The 22,672-nt window shown below is 33.2% G+C and overlaps 1 protein-coding gene across 5 annotated transcripts in view; it reads right to left on the reverse strand.

Annotated features, from left to right (window-relative positions):
• Positions 1–1,090: 1,090 nt before the first annotated feature.
• The window catches only part of RUNDC3B (RUN domain containing 3B), a 105,272-nt gene continuing 83,690 nt past the window's right edge, over positions 1,091–22,672 (reverse strand). For 2 of the 5 annotated variants that reach the window (XM_004676871.2, XM_004676870.2), the window contains 3 exons: positions 14,491–14,637; positions 7,727–7,848; positions 1,091–3,497 (listed from right to left, as the gene is read on the reverse strand). In XM_004676871.2, coding sequence (XP_004676928.1) covers positions 3,352–3,497; positions 7,727–7,848; positions 14,491–14,637 — 415 coding nt within the window. In that variant the 3' untranslated portion in view covers positions 1,091–3,351. Of the gene's footprint in view, positions 3,498–7,726; positions 7,849–11,397; positions 11,532–14,490; positions 14,638–22,672 lie in introns of those variants that run through there. The other 3 variants (XM_004676872.2, XM_012721034.1, XM_012721036.1) reach the window with 2 other exon arrangements.

Raw genomic sequence — 22,672 nt, forward strand, 5'->3', positions numbered from 1 at the left:
GACCTGTATCTTAAAGGAGAACACGAAGTCAACAGGAAACCAAGGAATGACTTTTGGCATAGCTCTGATTAATGAAATTGGGCCCCCCACCTCCCTCCACACCCAAGGCCAGCAGTATTTTACTAAAAGAAAGCAAGAGTGTATAGTCATTTAGTATAGGAAGAACAGAAAAACCAAAATCCGTTACATGTACTAAGACCTAGTATTATATAGTGACACTTTGGTTTTAGTTCTGTTTTAGAACAATAAGCAATATGCAATATGGAAAATGCAATTATAAACAGGCATTCTATTTAAGAGCAACCTAAAAGTTTTGGTTTGGACTAAAATACACTTTTAAGAGGTACCATAATTACACAAATACAATTTTAGCTCCTTCTTTCTATCAGTTGAAAAGAGATAATGTTGAGGAGGAAGAGAAGCTGCTCTACATATAGATGTGACTTGGGCAAGGGATTTAGACATTTACATATAACAATTAAATGTTAAAAAATTTAAGAGTCCTGATGTTCAAAGCAGTCATACGGTATTACAGAGGTAACCCAATGTATTTTTCTATCAGTAGTGGAGCTTTATCTGTTGATAGAAACTTTAACCAAGTTCCATAGATGTAAATTTGAAATTCATTTTTAGCCACTTGAAAACTTTCATGCAAATTTAATAAAGATGACAAATAAAAACTTATTTACCTGCATTTTTTAGGTTTCTGTCAGTCATAATAATAGCTTATGTTTGGCATTTACTTCTTAATGACTTGTGCATATAATTGCATTTAATACTGATGTCATCATCTTGGTGATGTTTCCATTTTACAAGTGAGAAAACAAACATGGTGATTAAATAAATCAGCAACATTGTCAAAACCACTGCTGTACTGTACTGCTTCAGTAGTGATTATGTAACTAAAGCTTGTCATGTTATTTTTTTAAAAAATAAAAACTATGAGTTGAAATAAGGATTTCTCCATACCATTTTCATATTAGTAATTCACGTGTGAACAGACATTTACCACATTTGTTGAAACAAAGTTATTCACTGAACAACTTAAATCAAGTAACTTTTTGTCAAGAGCAAAATAAGACTACTAACACATGGTACAAAATGTTTAATAGACATGCAACAAGTATCAACATCAAGGCAACAAAATACACATGGAAATATTAGCATATAATTCAGCATTCTGTTTTGTAGAGGCTGTACAAACAAATACTACCACCTAAAATTAAAGATTGAGACATACATTTTTCTTCATGCAAACATTAACAAACTACCTTTATAGCTAGCGTGTAATGAACTGTGTAGAAACTTGAATTCATATTAGCAGATGAATTTTATACCAAGAGCTCCAAAAAAGGAGGAAAGTTATGATTCTCAGATGTCACGTTGAAATCTGCAGTTAGCAGTATGTTAAGACGCACATACTATAGACATTAAACAAATCTGAATTTTTTTTCAATTATGGAATCTTGAATTTTTCTTTCTATAAAAATGTATGAAAAAATTATCAATGATTTCTTTTAGTTACTGAAGGAACTTTACTGAGTAATTTTCAGCTGACAGTACACCATGAATGAGAAAGCCTAACATTCTGATTGAGAAAACAGCAAAAGTGCTTAAGGCCAGTCTGAAGTTTTTACAGTTTTCCTCCCCTTTAGCCATTTCTTACTCCCTTCTCCCAGCTTTCTGTACTCCCATTTCATAACTTCATACCCTCCCCTGGGCTGAGCATACCTCACTCACAGTAAAGTATACTGAGTTAAGAATTGATTGAAAGTACCATATCTCAAGAATATTTGTGTTTCTACAAGTACTAAAGCCCTAAGCTAAAGGAATAAAGCTTTGAATATGTTCTTATACATCTAAGATAACTTATTTTAAGGGCTTCTGTCCTCCTTTGTCCCTGAAATGACACTTTTTGAACAGTCTTACATATAAGACTAGCCTTATTACTATTATCTTAAATTCCAAATTATGAGTACAGCGCTGAAGATTGCATAAAACATACTCCTACATTTCTAATATAGAGAACGAGTGTGGTTAGTTCAGTGCTTCTTGTTTCCTCTCAATAAACTGTCTTAGGAGGAACATTTTTCTCCTATGTCAAAGCTACAATGTTTGAATGTAATGTTGTAATAAACAAAATATGAAGTCCCCAATAAGTGTAGCTTCTTAATGCAAATAGTGTATAAAACTTCTTTGGCACAACTGATCATGTTTTCCTCATATTACTTACTATAGAAAATATACTTCATACAGTTTTTTCTTTCAGTGTGGTGGAATTTTTAGGGAAAAAATGTATAGTTGTTCCAAATAGTGCAAAAAGATTTAAAATACAGCTCTGAGTTATGGTTTCTTAAGAAAATCTTTTTATCTGCAGAAGTGCAAGGATTTTTATATTAGCATTATATGAGATTATGGCATGATTAGTGCTAGAACCTGCAAAACATAAATGACACTTCATTGTTGCATACAAGGGAAGATAAAACAACACTGTCAGGTATTGAGTTTGGTGATTACCCCACTGATCTTTAAAAAGTTCTCAGATCCTTAATTGAACTTGAAATCTTTTCTGATAAAATATTTTTTAATGTTATGTTCTAAATTTTTAAATGTCCAACTTTTGATGCATATTTGATCATATTTTTATATGGTAGCCTTTTAAGAAAGTCTTGGTAAAACAAAAATAAGAAATTTATTCATTATACCTAAATGATCTCAAATACTGCAAAACATTTTCCTAGAACCATAATTTAATTAGTGCCTAAAGGCACATTCCTATAGAATTTATAAAATGTTAAGTAGAATGTTAAATTCATATTAAATGATAATGCTAAGTAAAAGCTGAACTGACTATTGTGAAACTGCAGCCAAGGACCATCTTATATTAAAAACAAGGCATCTGAATGTTAGTGCCTAAACAAAAATAAATGAAAAATGAAATTTTCATTCTAGAAAACAATAACTGAATAAAAGAACAAAAGAAAATGCATAACTTAAGTCTGGAATAAAATCCCACTCTGTAGGAATTATGACATTTAAATATGTGAAATTCAACTGAATAATAAATATACAACAAACATACAGTGTGTAGTGGACTAATAATTTAGAGAATCTTTGAATGTTTTTGAAATCCTATTCATTTTTAAACATCCTTAGTGACAAGTATAAGAATTAAAAAAAATGGCAGGATCATTTTTACACACATTTACATGGAGTATTTGAATACTCTAATATAAGCAACAGAACTCCAGACATGTGCCAGAACAATATAAAATTCCAAGGGTTTTCCCAGCAGTCCAATGTATGAGAACCTATGCAACATAAAAACTTTTGACTTTTACATAAGAATTTTCAGGATGGAGTTAGACCTGGACTTGTCATCTCTGTTGTAGGACTTGCAAGGTAGTCATTAGATTTTAGACTTGTTAGAGATTTGTAACTTGCCACTGAGGTTAGAGACCCACAGAGACCAAGTAATGAGGGAGTATCTTCTTTACCTAAAAATTAGGATAAAAAAATATTTAACTGTCCTTGAAGAATAATGTCATTAAAAATTTTCAAACTTTAAAAAATAGTGCAAACACATCTAGCTGTAAAATCAGAGACCTATGTATCAACCTGATCTATTTGGAGTTTCAGTGTTACCCTTAAAAAATACATCTCACCCCTGGGAGAATGGTCTATATGAAAAAGACAGGACTCAACAAATATTGATGAGGATGTAAAGAAAAAGAAACACTCATACGCTGTTACTGGTAATGTAGTTTGGTGCACCCTCTAGGGAAAACAGTATGGAGATTCCTTCCAAAATTAAAATGGACAAACCCTATTATTGAGAAATACCATTCTCAGTATTTATCTGAAGAATACAATACAGAAAGATTGATACTATATTCATAGCAATATTCACAAAAGTCAAATCATGGAACCAACATAAATTCCCAGCAACAAATGCAAAGAAATTATGAAATATATACTCAATGGACTACTACTCATATTTAAAAAGATGAAATGCTACCTTTTGGGACAAATGGATGGAGCTTGAAATGATTAGGCTAAGAAAAAAATGTCAAAAAGTGAAAACCGAAAAGTGCTGGGTAGTTTTATTCATACATGGAGCATAAGTAAACAAAGCAAAGGAGTTGTCAGAACACTAAGGCTAGTTCTTAGATTCTATGAAAAACATACTGGTTACCACAGAGTCATGGGGTGGGGGACAGATATAGGAGACAATGTAATAGAATAATAGCACCAGAGATCTGATAGGGGGTGAATGAGGTAAGTACACTTATGGGAGTAATTTCTATGCCCAAAATTATACAGATATGTAAATGAGGGGCAGCTCAATAAAACTGAAGAGACAAGTTAACAGTAAGTTAACTTGTACACGTAACTTACTGTACAAGTTAACAGTAAGAAACAAAACCCCAAACTAATCCAATTTGAGCAATAGTAAATGACATCAGGAGATATGTAACCAGCAGATACAGATCTAGAGGGCTAAATAGCTCATGAAGATGTTGAATATTATTTGCCATCAGAGAAGTGCAAATTAAAACCACAAAGAAATTACTGTATACCTATCAGAATGACTAAAATAAAAATGGTGACAACATAAAATATATTTTCATTCAAGCATATTTTTCTTAAAGACACATAATTTAATATTTACTACAGATGTAATTGTTTTTATTCTATTTCTGAGTTTAATCAACTGTCAGTTCATTTCTTCCTATTTCTGGGACATTTCTGGTTAGTTTTTGATTTCTCATTTAAAATATTTGTATTATATCTCAATGCTTATTTGAAAACATTTAATAAAATATGCCTATATTATTTTTTTCCTGTTTCACTATTGTTTTTCTGGGAGAGGGTTTCATTGGCTTTTTTCTGAATTATTTTTTTTTCTAAATTGTAATTTTGTGTGCATTGAAATTTTCTGTGAGAGAAAAGCTGAGTTGATGTGTTATGAAATTTTTTACTCAAGAGTACCTATGTGTATCAAATATATAGTTTCATTACTATTACGACATTGGGAGGAAGAGGACTGTGAGTGGAAAGGACAAGTCTTTCATTTTAAAAAAGTTTTCTGTTTTTTTACTGCATTCCTTTTTGTTGGATTTCAGTTGGTAATATATTTTTTGGCTGGCAATTTTTTTTTGGTCATTAGGTAATTGGGAATGGAAATTACAGAAGTGATGTTTAGTCTGTTACTTAACTTGAATTCTTAAAATCAATACTTTTTCTTTTTTTACTTATACAGAGACTTTACTCGAGAAATTTACAATGACATCATTACCACCTAGTATCATCAGTTAAATTAGAGTTTACTTATAGGATTATAAATTCCATTGACTGGACAACTTTATAGGTGTATCCACAATTTAGTGTCATACAGGGTTGTTTTACTGTCCTAAAAATCTCTGTACTTTGCCTATTTATCCTTTCCTGCTCTTCCTCCAAGTATTGGTTTTTATCATGTAAAAATTCTTCTTGTCCTATTGCTATTAAAACACCCACAATTAAAAACTTTATTAGAATCCTTATTTAAAATGTCCTTTACACAAGAGACATTACTAAAAACAAGAGACATTACTAAAAACAAGAGACATTACTAAAAAAAATCCATTCACAGATTGGGTTAGTTTCTAAAAGCTACATATTCTAAATTATGACAGTAAATCTAGTTTATTCTCTTCCAATTACATTAGCGCCACTGAGACATTTTAACACTATGTTTATTACATCACCAAAAGGATTCATTTGTAGTCAGCATTTACAGAACTATGAAAACAGACTAAGACACTTTTAGCAACCATGTTAAAAGGAACAATATTTAGCATAAGGCAATTTTCCTATTGTTTTAGATTTCTAGTTCAATTTATACTTTATCCCGTCATATCTCATTCCACATGTTTTATGACATCTGTTCAATGAACAAATGGTGAAAAATATACACAAGAATCACAATAAATGCATTATGAGAAAATGCCTGTGATGGGATGGATAATCTCTGAACAGAGATCTGATAAAGAGGCTGCTATGCAAAGACCTTCAGAAATATGTGTTAGGGCAGTGGGAAAAACAAGTGCCAAAATAACTGAAGAAAACAGACTCAAAGAACATGTCAGTTTGTTGCAGTATATAAAACAAGAAAATAGAATGGCATAAAATGAAGCAGAAGCTGGCAAAGTTAGATCAAACTAAGGTCATAAACAGTTCGTGTTTCATAATTTTCACTGAGAACACTGGAGAATTTTTAATAGGTATATGATACTCTCTGATTTATGGTTTCAAAGATTACTGATTATTGAATAGAGAATTAAATGTGAGGAAACAAAAAAGAAAGGCCAATTATAAAGCTGTTGCAACATTCCATTCAAGAGGCTTATTCCAAGTGGGTTAGTCTAGGGTTCTATTGATAAGGAAAATGTTGTCAATGCATATAACATTTTGTATGGGAAAATGACAGGACTTAACAATAAACTGACTTATTTAAGGGACAAGAGGAGAATTGGAACGCGTATAGTAATGCCATTTTTTTTTGCAGTGGAGAACACAGGAAAAAGCTAAAGGCATAGAATGCAGGTTCCCCTGATATAGGGAACTATTGTCTCCCTAGCTCTTATACACTAGCAGTGGAGAACTGAGAAAGAGAAATAAAGGATGTGAGCACCAAATCATTCAGTACTACCTGTCCAATATGAAGTGCTAGGGTTACAGCTATAGTTATTGTGGAGAAAGACAAGACTAGACTCAACAAAGCTACTGTAGTTTAAAATGAACAGCCTAAATGTCAAAATTTGAATTGTCTTCACTTAATTGAAAGTGATTGTTCAGGAAGATACAAACCAATGGAAAGAGCTGAAATAGTTATAGGGATAAAGAAAATTCTTTTTTATTTAGTCCCCAAGTTTTTCAGAGTCCTCATAAACCAGGTACAAAGTGACTTAAGAATAAGGAAATGGTCAGTTGTTTTCAAAACTATTGAAAAGTTTAGTATGAAGAAGACAGAGAACTTAGTTCAGTGGTAGATAAAAGTCATTTAGGAAATAGTAGGTACACAAAAGCCAAATTGGAGTGGTTAAAAAGCACTAGAAATTAAGGTAATAATTACAGGCCATCTTTTGAAAAGGTTATCCATAAACTGGAATCCCCTGCTCCCCTTGTTCTTGGGAATACTGTCCTGACCCCCAGAGTTTCTGCTTGTCAGCTTTGTGTAGGGTCATGCAGGGAGCGAAAGTCCTGGTGTGAGGTACATATGGGAAACCAGTCTCTGCTGAAAACAGCAGGCAGATAATAGAGATAATAACTCTGAGCAACAGGAATAATAGAGGCCCCAGGCAATAGCCCTTGGCCACTCCACTCTCACATACATCCCCAGTAACTGCTTTCCCCAGGCAAATATACTCCCTACTTCCTGGACCCACCTTTGTACTTGATGGAAATAAATATGAGACTGCATTTGTATGGCTGTAGCCCCTCTAGGCTTCTCATTACTCCACACGCCTTTGAGTAACCATTCCCCCATCCCACACTACTTCCCACATACCTCCCCACCACACCAGGTGACTGGAACTTGAGAAAAAAACAAAAGCAGACCATTTTTAATCATCATCATAGCTTAAATGCTGTAGCAAGTTTCACAATGCCCCTATTAGTCTTCTGTGACTCTCTGCAAGCAAGTATAGTGCTGAAAAAATATTTAAACAGATTTTTTTCTTACCTTCACTAATTAAATTTAATGTATCCTGTTTTCCATCTCCTTCTTGTGATTGACTTGGATCCAGTGAAGTCTGAGAAAGGCTAACTTCAGCTGATAACTGGTCAAGACTTTGATAACTTTTTCTGCAAGACAAGGATGAAGTATTACTTGAAGCTATTCTGACAAAAAATAATTTCTAAAATAATCTTTAAATAAATCTTCAATTTATTGAATTTTTTATTGATGTCACCCTAATTATGTTGTCATATGATTTCCATTATATTTTCCCCTCTATCTTCTTTTGAAATATATCTGTTCAGTCTACCACAAAAGGAAAAGAAAATAATACTTGTCAAAAAATTAAAATCCTTATGCCATTTTTGTTTACATAAGAAATAGGAACTTCTGGATATGATCAACTGTCAAATGAGCAGAAAATCTACCAAACACTCTTACTGAAGAAACAACTTACATAACAATGACCTAATGTTTCCTAAGTACTTCAAAATTCTTCAGTGCTTTGATATTTTTAAAGACATTAGATAACAACTTATTTCTACAAGTTCTGCTTATGTAATTAAATACCTGCTTGTGTAAAAATACTGAGGATAATTAATCTTTCCATATCTGTTTGCTATTGTGAGCATATTTCTTGTTAAATATGTTAACTAGTAATGAATTACAGCAGAGGAAAAACTCCAGTATAAATGGAAAGAAGTAAATGAAGATTTATTTTTAAACTTTCCTCATTGTTTTTTCAGGGTAAAATCAACTCACTCCATCAAGATAAATATAGTTTTGCAGTTACTGACATTTCAAATAAGAACATAACTCATTATTATATTCAAATATAAATTACCTAGAAAAGGAATGTATTTTTCAAGATCAACATCTATTTTTCAGAGTAGCCAAACTATTTGAATTTCTAGAAATACCATATATTCTATTAGTTATAGGAAAACATAATTTAAATGCTATGGCTATTCTCTATACACACAAGAGTAAATTTACTTACAAATGTATCAAAGGTATGTATATTAAATATGGGAGGAAATACCAAATAGTTACCTTTAGGTTATGAAGAATACGGTGATGGAATAACTTTACTAGCATACAGTGCAAATAGTTTTCATACTCTATAGTATGATGAATTCAAGTTTTGAGAATATAAAAGTTCTGAATTATATTTTGAAGTAGTAAGGAATTTAAATATGGGAAAAATTCTGATAATATAATAGCACATATTTGAGCTGTACAATATGTACTTTAAAAAAATAATATCAGGACCCTTCCTGGTGGCGCAGCGGGTTAAAGCACAGCACTAAGAAGCTTAAGCCACTTCCGCATGAGTTCGATTCCCGCCTGCCCCGGAGGAGATCCACATGGCGTGGCACACCTCTCCTGACCGCCCGCTGCTCCCCTCAGCAGTGTACTTTGTCAATCTGCCTGTTCTGCCTCTGGTGAATTCTCTCACTCTCCACATCTCTGACCTGTACCCCAGTTCTGTATGAATAAATAAATAAATCTTAAAAAATAATAATAATAATATCAGGGTCCTCCTTGGTGGTGCAATGGGTTAGGACACAGAACTGCAAGCCAGCTGCAGTCACTTCAGTGCAAGTTCGATCCCCGACCCCAGAGGTGACCCACATGGTACAGCTCATACTTGCTATAAAGTCTGCCATAAACTCTCCTGTCTTGCCCGCTGCTCCCTTTAGCAGTGTACCACGTTGATCTGCTTGTTCTCCCCACTCTGTTACTGGTGAAACCTCCCACAGCCCCTGTACCTCTGGCCTGTAAGCTCTTAATTCCATTCAGCCTTTTTAACTACTATGTTACCTCCTCTCATATAGCAAGAAATGACTCCACTTATTTTATTAATAACCTTTTTTAAAGATTTAATTTTTATTTATTTATGCATACAAGAACTGGGGGTTAGGCCAGAGGGAGGAGTGAAGGGGTAGAGAGGATTCACCTGAGACAAAGTGGGGAGCAAAACAATCAGATCCTCTAAAATACACGCTGAGGAGAACAGTGGATAAGACAAGAGAGGTCTGCTTCCATGTGTGTCAGCTCCAGGCCAAGGATCCAACTTCTGCCACAGTGGCTGCCAATAGCTTGATAGCACTGAGATTTAACCCTTGCGTGAGGGAGGTCCCATTATAAACCCTTCTAAAAGAACAGCCTTGCTTGCTGAGATGTATCGTGTAAACTATATCTAACTATATCACTAAAAATTTCACCAAAATTCTATTTCTTTAGTTACAGAGGAAAGCATGTGAATTAATAAAGTTATAAATATGTTCTTTTCCAACTTCCTTTTCTGTGCCTATGAGCAAAAAATAAGTCTTCTTAAAATGAATGGCATTGAATGATTTTCTGACATTAACTTCTCTTCACAGGAAACTTAGTTAATATATTAAAATATTAGGAATTATATATAGAAATATTGCATATAAAAAAGAAACCAAGAAACAAAAATTAATTCATTGAGTATTTTAAGGACTGAATTTTACAACACATATTTAAAGTAATGTCAAGGACTACTACCCACTTAAAATAAGCTTTCTGTTGGACTTACTGTAGTTCCTTTTAGAGTACCACACTTCCAAAGTGATTCTGGAAGCTTTCCACCCTTTAAATTTGTCACAGTGAACTATCCTTGAATTCATAGTCTTAAACTTACCCAAATGCCAATGAATATAAAATAGAATTTAGTAGACAATAATGTTCTGAAGCAATAACAAAAGTTCCAAGTCAAAATAAGCCACCTAATTAATAAGAAACTAAGAACAGCACTACACAGCATCTCTTTTGCATGAAAATGACTGAAGACCCAGAACCTGGGAGGAATCCAGTGCAGCTTTCAGTAATTAAAAATGGTTTGATTTCCACATTCTGACTTTATTTCCCCAGGTGATTGACAGCTACTATAGCTGACAAATTGTTGTTGTCATGAAGTAAGTTATTTGTCTATGGGGATTCTGTCTTAAAAAGATCACTACTAAGTTTCATCTTAGAATTCTTGACTCAAATACATCATACTTTAAGACTTATATGTAACATATCAATCACATCAATATAAACAGCAATCTGTAAGTAGTTAACCCTTAACAAAGGGGTGTGAGGTTCAGGGGCACTGACCTCATTCAGTCCAGAATCTGTCTATAACTTTTGACTTCCCAAAACTTAACTCTGGTTGGTCTGTTTTATTTCCAGGGAATTGGTTTCAGGACACATACATTGCCCTGCCCCCACCTCTAGCCAGAAAAACACACCAAAGTCCCAGATGCTCAAGTTCCATAGAGTTGGCCATGTGGGGTCTAGGTTGGATGAAATCTGTGGTTAAGGAGTCCAGAGACAAAAAAATCTGCATATAAGTAGACCTGCACAGCTCAAATCCATGCTTTTCAAGGGCTATTTTCTCAGAATAAAATTTTTAAAACTGAAGTTTACTAAGTTACCCAACATACAGTATGACTATATAAAAGTTTATTGTATATACCATTCGGTATAATTTAGACTTGTAGGAATTATATCAGATGTCATAAGCATTTTGGACATAATGAAATCCAATATATACAACATCTAATTATTTAAATATTAAGTCACTCAAATGTAAATTTCTATGCACAGCACTCGAGACCAAATAAAGGCAAGGTAAAGAAAATTGAGCAACAGGCTGAACTCACCTATCTATAATTTTTTCTATAATACTACATACACTTCATATCATTGATCAGAAGTAACGATGTGGATAATCTACATTTTTATATCTTTAATAGATGTTTTGAGGTCAGTAATAATTTCCATTATCTGGTAGTCACTGAGCAACAGAGTGCACAGGAGCCATCCACATGTAGAAAATAAAAACAAATATTATGCACATTGTATAAACAGAGGCATGTAAAACTGCATAAAAATATATATGTTATTCTTTTTATTATGGTTTGTTTTTCACAGCAATATGCTTAAGGAACAAATAAGCATTTGTCATAACAGGATAGATAATCTTCCATTAAAATTAATGGAAGGATGCAAAGGAGTCTGAAAAGTATATATATATATATGTGTGTGTGTGTGTGTGTGTGTGTGTGTATACATACATATATATATATATATATATATATATATGAACTAGGTCAATGCAAAACCAACAAGATATAAAAGGTTTTGCAGTTTCAATTCTTTAGGGAGTCCTATTTCAAAAATATTGGAAAGACAAGCATGGAAAGGAGAAACTCTAATGCATCTGAAGTGATTACATAGCTATCCACAAAAAAAAAAGAAAGAAAAATTAGTCGACATGGACCATGAAGGACATATAAAAGCTCATAATTCTCAATAATTTTATGAATGATTACTAAATTGGGTCATAATGATAAATTTGAAAGATTAGAAAAACTTAAGTAGAAAATATGGATACAATGACAATAAATCTTAAGTTTTTAGATAAGAACAAGTAGATTAGGCAATAGTGTGATAAAATTATTCAAGTTTTATAAACAGCATAGTAAATGGATAGAAATTTAAGACCTTACTATGAATGAGATTGTTCTATGAGTGGGTAACAATATAACTAAGTTATCTAATGGTTCATTTTAAGAAATTTCAAGAAGACCAAGAAATTCTTTAAATAAAATAACAAATTCTCTCTTCTCAAAGCTAGTCAGCTGAATGAGGTTACAAAGTTCCTAGAGAAATAGCTATAGATTGCTCATATTCTTAGCACGAAATTATAGTAAAATGACAAAATTATAGTTTTAGTTTCGTTCTCCAAATTATCCAAAGAGCTAAAGGAATAACAGAGTTAAGAACTATAAAATTTGTGGCCCTCCCTGGTGGTGCAGGGGGCTAAAACACAGCACTAAGAATCTAAAGCTGCTTCCGCATAAGTTCCATTCCGATTGCCCCGGAGGTGACCACATGGCGTGGCAGACCTTTCCTGACCCGCCCGCTGCTCCCCTCAGCAGTGTACTTCATAGATCTGCCTGTTCTGCTCCCCACTCTGTCTCTGGTGAAGCCTCTCCCCGCCCCTGAGCCTCTGGCCTGTACCCCAGTTCTGTATGAACAAATAAATAAATCTTTAAAAAAAAAAAAAACTATAAAATTTGAATCTGTGCTAACCAAACTAACAAGCAAGGTTTTCTTTGCTGCTGTTATAATACTTCACTTTTTAAAAAGTAGTTATTATTGTGATATACAATGTAAGCTAGAAATAAAACTTCCACTTAGACTCCTCATTAACTCTTCAATAGGTAGCTATAGCAATAGGTCTTCTAAAGGTAGGCAAGGGTACATATAAGTTTTTGGCTAAAATATTTTACTTCTATTTAAACTGAGAATGTGGATACTGTCATTAAAAGGCAGAGTTATTCATTATTCTTGTGTCAAGACTTAATTTTGTATGTATATATAGAGCCAAGATAAGTGTACCAAATATTGTTATTACTCAGTTTTTAGAGTTTTATTTAGAAATGCAAATAAAACAATACTCTTCTATTAAGTATACCACAGAAAAGTAAAACTACATAGTACCATGAGATAATACACCCTAGTTATTCATAATTTTCATAAGTGTATACAAAATAACTTTTAAAATACATGAAAGATTTAGTCAATATTCTAAATCATACAAAGCAGCATGGTTTAAATGTTGAACCGAGTTCTACTGACAATCCACTCTTTTTCTCCATTTATCTCTACTAACCAGTGAAACAGAATCATTCAAGCTTCTAGAAATTTTAATAACAAAAGATAAAATTCATACTAGTTCTACTTTTCATATAAAAAAAAGTAAAAAAAAAAAAAGGCAGGTGGAAATTTTGTGTGTGCTATAGCATTCCTTGTAGAATTAGTTACCCAGAGGAAAATACCCTAAGAAGTACAGCTGAAGAGTGTAGCTATACCAGTGAAATTTAAAAACAAGGTTCTGAGGTAAAAGAGGGAGGGACAAAGGAAGCAAGAAGAGAGGAGAGGAAGGTGAGGAAAAGGAGAAAAGGGAGTAAGAAAAGAGAAAATATGGAGACGGGACAGCAGGAAAAATCAGAAAATTAGCTGAGAAAGATAAAATATTGAAATAAAAAATTATCAAGATGGGAACATCTCTAACAGCAGAAAGAATATAATTTAAAAGGTCCAAAATGAAGATCAGCTAAAGGAAGACAGTTTAAGATTTTTGTGGCTCTCTCAACATTAGGCCACTATAACTAAATGAAACAGTCCTGAACTGTGGGACAAATAAAGCAGAAAAATAGCTTTTGGGTTATAGGTAGAGAGATTGTTTTTTTATAACCCCCCCAAAAGTTTATTGATAACTAACAAATTCTTTCAGACCCACCAAGAACAAGTAATAAATATCTTTCTATCAGATACAGCTGCAACACTTTCATAAAAACAAATTTAGTTTTCAAATAGCAGGATATTTAATCCTAAGGCAAATACAAAAACTAGTGTTAGAATTCTAAAACAGATGACTTATTAAAAATGAGCTCATAGACTGAACTGAAGGACTGGCTGGAGATTAATTAAAGTGTTAGGTAACTGGTGAAAAACTGCCTGTTATTTTCTTAAATAATTTACTTCCCCAGGATGCCTTGGCTTTAAAATGTAAGCATATCCAATGCCTAAGTCTTAACTAAATCAATGTAGTGTTAAATCCTATTTTGTTCTCAGTCAATAAGTTATTTAAAAATAAAAGAATAACTCAGAAATCAAAATGGATAGTCATATGTTTTGGTACAACTGAATTTGTAATTAGTTGGAAAAAAAAGTGTTACACTTACTCATACCACTGTTTTTTGTGTTTTCGGTAAAGCAACGTATCCAAGGCAACAGCATTGACATCCAGAGCTCCTGGGGAAGGCCACTGGTTGGTGAGGTGGGCAGTTAACTCTTGTCTTGATCTTAAATCATTATTCTTTAGCACAGTCCTGTGAATATTAAGATGGTGAGTGCTTTTGTCTTCACTGTTCTGTAATGGCAGAGGGACCTAATGGTAATCAATTTAGTTACCCCAAAGTCATCTGTTTAAAAGTGGTATGTTAACAGATTGTGAACAGAACTACAATAAGATTAGTTGGTGCTATAACTGTTTTGTCTCCTACAATATGTGTTCTTCATTCTTTCTCTGATGGATACAATAATCACTATTTATAAAATCAAGAATTTCTCTGTTCCACAGAGCTGCTACAACAGGTGTAAAGGATTCAAGCTGCATTTTACACTGTTAACTAGAAAACAATGGTACAGGTTATTGGATACTAAAATATGAAGGTAGTGATTTTATAGCTTCAAAATTACAATTAAATTTAACTCAGTATTAAAAACATAATCCAAGACAAATGAAAAAAAAACTGAATTCCGAAAAAAAATACATGAGGTTTCCATGGTTGTTTTTGATGGGCATGACTACTAATAAATCTTCATAAAACAATTAAATCATTGATAACTGCATCAAACAATATGGTCGATTGGAAATGTTTCAACTACAAAATGAAATCAGTAGGACAACTCTTTAGGTTAAGTGTCATTTTGGTAGAACTGTTACTTGTTACTAGGCTTTTGCCAAATTTCAACTTCATTAACCAAATGATCATTGTCATAAGACTAATTCAATATTTGAATGTAGATATTTAGAGAAAATTTAAAAGCATAATTCAGTTTGCAGATGTCTTTTTCTACCTCTAAAGGCTCTAAAATACCACCTCCACATCCTGCATCCTCAGAGTGCATAACTTTAGCATACCAAGCTTCTGAGTCATCAGCTAAGAAGCAAGGAAAAATGGCTTGCCATTAACTTTCAGAGAACTAATTCTGTTGTTGCAGAATAGTAGTGTCACTGGCTAGAAAATTAGATGCATACCACCTCTGGCCTTGATTCCCATGGGATAATACCATTTATGTCTCTAAGAAGCTCATCTTACTATTTCTGACTTTACAGAATACCTGTGTATATTTTAAAAGAATTGCTCCAGTGTGTCCACAGAGAACACTAAATTTCCTCTCATGATTAATACTGAAAGTGAAAATTGGAGAAGTGAGAATGTAGCCCATCCATCGAGGTAAACTAGTTACAACAATTTCATTTCACTGGAAAAGGAATTTAAGAAAATTTAACAAACTTTTAAGATAGTACTTTTTAAACGAAAACAGTAAAGAGCATACATGTTAAGATTGGCCAAAAACATCATGGAAAGCAGAAACAGGGATTACTTGCCAGAGAATCTATCATAATAAACTGCCATTATTTTGGGTTTTCTTGAAAGATTTTTCTTTCACATGGTCCCTCTCTCTAGGGTCTCTAGTGAATGTCACTGGAAAACTCAACCTCAATGCCATAATTGTTTTAAAGGCAATATCTAGAGCGGAATGAAAAAAGGTAAATGTGAGCCTATAAGGTAGAACTCAGATAATGACAAATAACTTAACATGCCCCAATTCAGAGGATAATCATTTTGAAAAGTATAAAGATTTATATTCCCATAACATTGAAAAGAAACTGAAGTGATGAAAACATATTTTTTTTTTTGCATACTATTTGTGTCTGTGAAGACTTTTCATCTACTGCCAAATTAAGTATAGTCTCTTGACATTGGTACTAAAAAATTCTAGTAAAAATTGTTTACTGTGGGAAGTTTCTTGGTCCTCTGAAACAGAAGATAGGAGATTTCAGTGTGTAGAGAGGCATAGGTTTTACCCATGCTGCTGCATTTAAATGGAGCAGTATGGATGCTATTTTTGAGAAGAATGTGGAGGTGGTAAATCCAGGCACTTGCCTTACCACTATGAAAAGGAAAGGAACCTCATGCAAGGCCCTTCTTTCACTACTCTAGTATACTACTGAGACAAATGAAGCTCATAAGCTGGGCTGAAAACCTCCCTCCTAAATTCTGAATGTCAACTAGTGTCTATTTAGAATTATAAATAAAGCAACTTATTCATTCTTGCAGTGGGGTCTTACTCAAAATGTACCAGCAAAAATATTACTGAAGTTGCTATTTCCTTGTCTTCTGGAGTAATCAAAACTACCTGTTTCCTAGTCTATTTTTCATTTTAAAAAAAAAATCAAGTCCATGAGTTGATAAGGATCTACTAAATTCTGTGTTTAAGAGTTGGCTGTGATTGTTTACAAAGAATCCAACTGCTTACCTTAAAATGAGCAACCTATACTTAATTTACTTCAAGACCTACTTAAAGGTAACTCTACTGATGTTAGCATAAAGAAAAATTTTCTCAATTGATCAGCCTTAAAAATAGCTTATAATTACTAAACAATTGCTATTATTTCATAGGATAAATCAGTGGCAATTAAGGGTAAAAATATGTGATATTTAGCATTTAATTTTAACAAAAATTGTAGACTGTAACTAATTCTAAAGTTATTGAGTGAACTGAAAAATTGAGATTAGTTACACTTGTATTTTTATCTGTGATACAAGTAAATTTAACTTTCTTTCATTAAGGTAACAATTCTACATAAAGGTACACAAAAGAAAATTCTTTAATTTACTAAGAAAGTAGCAATCATGTATCACAGCTGACTTTAAGAATTTACTGTGTAGTAGCTACTAAATTGCTTAGTTAGCTAATTTCTCTTTTGATTCTTAATGGGAATTACTCGAGACTTTGAACACAAAATAAAAATTTAAACTTCATTGAACTTTAGGTATAGTTGACAACTAAAATTATGTGTATATACTGTACAACTTGATGATTTGATATATAAAATTGCAAATAATCATATACAAGCTAATCACATTTGTACCACCCCAGAAAGTTACTGTTTTTTCCCTATGCTAAGAACACTTAAGAGTTTCAAAAACCTTCTTGGAAAAAATCACACATCTCTGTTACCTATATTACATTGTTGTACATTATTTCTCCAGAACTATGCATTTTCCATAACTAAAAAAATTATACCTCTTTTTCAAAATCTCACTATTTCTCCCTTTAGCCAGGCTCTGGTTACCACCATTTTACTCTCTGCTTCTAGTTTAACTAGTTCAAAGTTTCCACAGAGAGATTAAACAGTATTTATCTTTCTGCACCTGGTTTCACTTCAGTGAGTGTAAAGTCCTCCAGGTTCATCCAGATTGTAGCAAATGGTAGTATTTCCTTCTTTTTATAGCTGAATAGTAGCTGCTCTGTGCACCTATGTGTCTGTGTGTATCTCATTTCTTTATCCATTTATATGTCAGCAGACATGGAGGTTGCTACTGTGAATAATGCTGCAGCAAACAAGGTTACAGGTATCTCTTCAAGATCAGTTGGATAATTACTTAGCAGTGTGACTGCTATTGCTGATTTGCATATCATCTTTGAAGAAATGTCTATTTCAGTCCTTCAGCATCTTTTAAATTGGGTTATTTATGTTGTGCTACTTTATTATATGAGTTCCTTATATATTTTGGACATTAATACCTTGTCAGTTGTTGTTAATTTTTTTTCTATAGTTTACTTTTCATGCTGCTGATTACTTTCCTTTGCTGAGCAGAACTTATTAGTGTCATGAAATCCCAGTCTTATATTTTTCTTTTTTGTTGCCTACACTTTTATTGTTATATCCAAAAATTAATTGCCCAGGACAATGGCAAGAAGCCAGTTCCCTATTTTCTTCTGGTTCAGAAGATTGTCAAAAGATTATTTGACTATAGATACTCAGGTTTACTTCTGGTCTGTCTATTCTATTAGAATAGATTATACCTATGTCAACCAATGCTAATATTATACTGTTTTATTGTTGATTCATAATATTATTTTTAAATTAGGAAGTGTGACACCTGCAGCTTTGCTTTTCTTTCTCAAGATTGCTTTGGTGGCAACAAACCTCTCCAGTTTGTTGAATTCTTTCTCTTCAGCTCCTCTGGCCTACACCATAATTAAAAAAAGAAAGAAAGAAAAGAAAAGCATTGCATTGGCTATTTGATTTTTTTTGTACTTCCATATGAACTTTAGAATCTTTTTTCCTATTTCTGTAAAAATTACCATTGGCATTTTGGTGGGGATTATGTTGAATTTATATCTCACTTTGAGTAGTTGTCCAATTTTAACAATATTTAACATTCCAATCCATGAAAATAGGATGTTTTCCATTTATCTATATCTTCACTTTTCTTCATAAATATTTAAGAAAATTTCAGTGTATAAATCTTTCACTGCTTTGGGTTAGTTCAATATAGCTTATTCTCGTTGCTATTGTAAGTAGGGTTATTTTAAAATTTCCTTTTCAGATACCTTGTTTGTACTCGGAAACATGATCAGTTATTTTTGTATCTTCATTTTGTGTCTTGCAACTATATTAAATTTATTATTTCTAGCATTTTTTTTTGCTGTTGTTATTGTCTTCATTAGCTTTATGTATTCAGGTGTTCTGATATTAGTACTACATATATTTATTATGTTTTCCTGTTGAAGTGCCCCCTTTTTTAATAACATCAATACCAGACAATACTTACTGAGGGAGGGCAGCCTGGGAAAATTATAGGCCTACCTCACACTTTATTGCGCTTTCCTTCTTTATATCTCACAGATATTGCAATTTTTACAAATTGGAGTTTTGTGGCAACCCTTCATAGAGCAACTCTTTTGGCACTAATTTTGTAACAGCATGGGCTCACTTCATCTCTCCTATCACATGGGTAAATTCCTTCAATATTTCAAACATTTGATTATACTTTTTATGTTGACTTATGATCAGTGATCTCTGGTATTACTATCTTTATAATTGCCCATGGGCACCATAAATTTCACCCATATTAGCCCTTATACTCTTTCAAATGTGTATATTCTCACTACTTCACAGAGTGGCCATCTGTCTTTGTCTTCTTTGGTCTCCTTATTCCCTAAGACAACAATATTGAAATTAGGACACTTAATAGCCCTACAATGTTTTTTAACTGTTCAAGTGAAAGGAAGTGTTATATATATCTCACTTTAAATCAAAAGTTAGGAAAGATGAAGCTTAGAAGGACTGCTTATCAAAGGATGGGGCAGAACAAAAGAATTCCTATATCAGCTAGGCAACAAGCTGTGAACGTGAAGGAAAACTTCATGAAGGAAATTAAGTGTTACTCCAATAAACACACAAATGGCAAGCTAGCAAGAGACCTATTGTCAATATAGAGAAAGTATGAGTGATTTGGACAGAAGATAAGCCAGGCTCAATATTCCCCTTAAATCAAAGCCTATTCTAGAGCAAAACCCTAACTCTTCAGTTCTATGAAGGCTGAGAGAGATGAGGAAGCTGCAGAAAAAGTTTAGCAGAATTTGGTTATGACATTTAAGGAAAGAAGCCATGTCTATAATATAAGACTGCAAGGTAAAGCAGCAAGTGTTGATACAGAAGCTACAGGAAGTTATCCAGAAGATCTGGCTAAGATAACTGAAGGTGGTTACACTAAACATTTTCAATATAGACAAAATAGCCTCATATTAGAAGACACTATTTAGGACTTTTGTAGTTAAAGAGCAGGCAATACCTGTTTGCAGAAGTTCAAAGGACAGAATGACTCATAAGGGGCTAATGATAAGAAAAATCAACAGTCTCAGAAGGGAGTAATGCCAGCTTGAGGTTTGAGTAGCTATGCACGTTTGCTGCCCTGGGAGCTGGTGAAATTGAGAAAGTGTCACTGTCTGGCTGTGCAATTTCATTTGGAGGAACAGGCAATCAGTTCTGGTAGGCTGAGGGAACAGAGTAAGTGATAATACGTCAGAATAAGACCCATCGGTAACTTTGCTGCTATCCTAGCCAAACAATAAAAATCTTCTACAATCAATGTTTCATGGGATGATGAGTCAGCAGCAGTTTAAATGGTGATGGGTGGAAGGATAAGCTAGAAAAATTCCCTCTTTGAAGCTGCCCACCAAAGCAAGCAACTGCAATTCCTTGAAACAGCAGATTTGGTACCAATAAATTCAGAACTGTAGTCCCTTAATAGAGCAAAACAAAGAAGCAGGGGTCGAGACTTTTAAACACAGAAAGACCACAACCACAAAAGCCTTTGTGCTCTTGGGATCCATCTGCTGAGCTCCACTTAAGACTTCATTCTCCCCATTCCAACTTATACACAGCTCTCAGACTGCATGTCAGGGTCAGGAACGGAAACATTAGAAAGAAATGGTAAAGTAGAAAAAGATAAATTCAGCCCAGAGCTGAGAAATGAGAAAAGCTGGGCCTGAATTTTTCCCTATGCAGAAGATGTGGCAGGAGGCAAGAAAGCCTTTTCTTAATTTTTGATCCAGTATTTTTTATTATTCTCAATAAAGAAGATCTTTAACAATCTAGTCAGCCAATGCTAGAAGCAGAATTTGACTTGTAAGTTTGTTAAAAATCAGTTATTTCAAGGATCTGGTTGTGAAACAAGCATTACTACACCTTGCTATATTAGAGTATAATTTAATACATTTTCCTAAATTGTAGTGGGTCCATTAGTCCATGGCCTTAAACAAATTATACCCTTTGACCCAGCAATTCCAACTCTGAGAATAAATCAGACAGAAATAGAAATACAGAAAAAAAATTTATGTAGGCTGTTATTTAGCATATTTAATAAAGAAAATTAGCTATAAACTTAAACTTAAATTAAAAAATAATTGAATTATGATACATCTGTAAGACAGAATAGTAAGTGGTGATTTAAAATCATGTTTTGAACAGTATTTTCTATGCAAAAAGTTACAAAGAAGAAAACAGAATATTATACTTTTTATATAGCATGATTCAATTTTTAAAGCTATATTTTCAGAGATAAAATGCAAAAAAAAAAACAATTTATATATACTTAACTCTGAATGATAACATTAAAGGTTTCTTCCATTCTCCTCTCCTTTCTTTCACTCATCAGTATCACAGATTGTTATTACCAAGCTGTACTTCCAGGGTTTCTGATTCAGGACACTGGCGTAAAGGGGTGAGAATTTGCTTTTCTAACACTGTCCCTCATGCTATGCTATGCTCCATAGCTTTTCAGTAAAGAATACAAAGGGCCAAGGTTAGAGAATAACTTTTGTTTGCTCCATTCCAAACAGTCTTCCTCCAACAGCGGGGAATGACCACCTGTTGCAGGGATGCACAGGAAGAGAGAAGGAAAATAGCCTAAGTGTCCAGAACTCCAATCAAAAGCAACAGCCTTGGAAAAGGCCATTTTATTTGGTCCAAAACCACCTAACTGAAGCAAGCAATGGGAGAGATACAGATATAGGGATGGTTGCTCTACCTTGCAGCCTATTCGTTCTAAGCAGAATTAAGTAAAATGATAAAATCCAAAAAAAATTTTCAAACCCAATTTAAACACAAAGCTGCATAGCACAAAATCAAAATAAGCACTTCCAATACATACTTCAACCACCAAAGGAATTAACTGGTAACAGTATTTTGTACAGTGAGAAACTACCATCTAGTGGTGGTTTGTAGTACTTGCCTGTATTATCATGTGTTCTGCTGGAGTTTTTTATTGTTAAACATTAACCTCTAGGAAAATCAACTATGAATCAAGGTGATTTCTTTTCCTTCCTGACATCATCCCATTTGTGGATACTGTGTGAACTAATTCACATTAAAGAGGAGATTATAAGCAACAAGTTCATTATATTCGAGAAATAAAGAGATAAAAATCAAAATCTTCATCTCATCAATAACTACATTGACCATCAACATCTTAGTCCGAAAATAATTCCCTACAAGAATTATAATGTGAACTACCAAACAGCCACGGTGAATGAAAGTTCTTTTTAACAGATGATTAAAGTCATTGAGTTTGAAAGGAATAACAATAATAAGTCACTATTTTACAAGACATCGTGAATTAATTCCTCTAGGTAATGTTCACCCACATTATAAAAGCTTACCGGAACTTATGCAAAGTGGAAATAATAAGGCTGTCACAACATAAATACACCATACATTTTTTTTTAATTAAAAAGTTTATTTTTACATCATTTTGCACATTTTTTTTTCATCTCAATTGT

Source organism: Condylura cristata, unplaced genomic scaffold (genome assembly GCF_000260355.1).
Source record: "Condylura cristata isolate star-nosed mole 26May11 unplaced genomic scaffold, ConCri1.0 scaffold00005, whole genome shotgun sequence".
In the NCBI taxonomy this organism is placed as follows: Eukaryota; Metazoa; Chordata; class Mammalia; order Eulipotyphla; family Talpidae; genus Condylura; species Condylura cristata.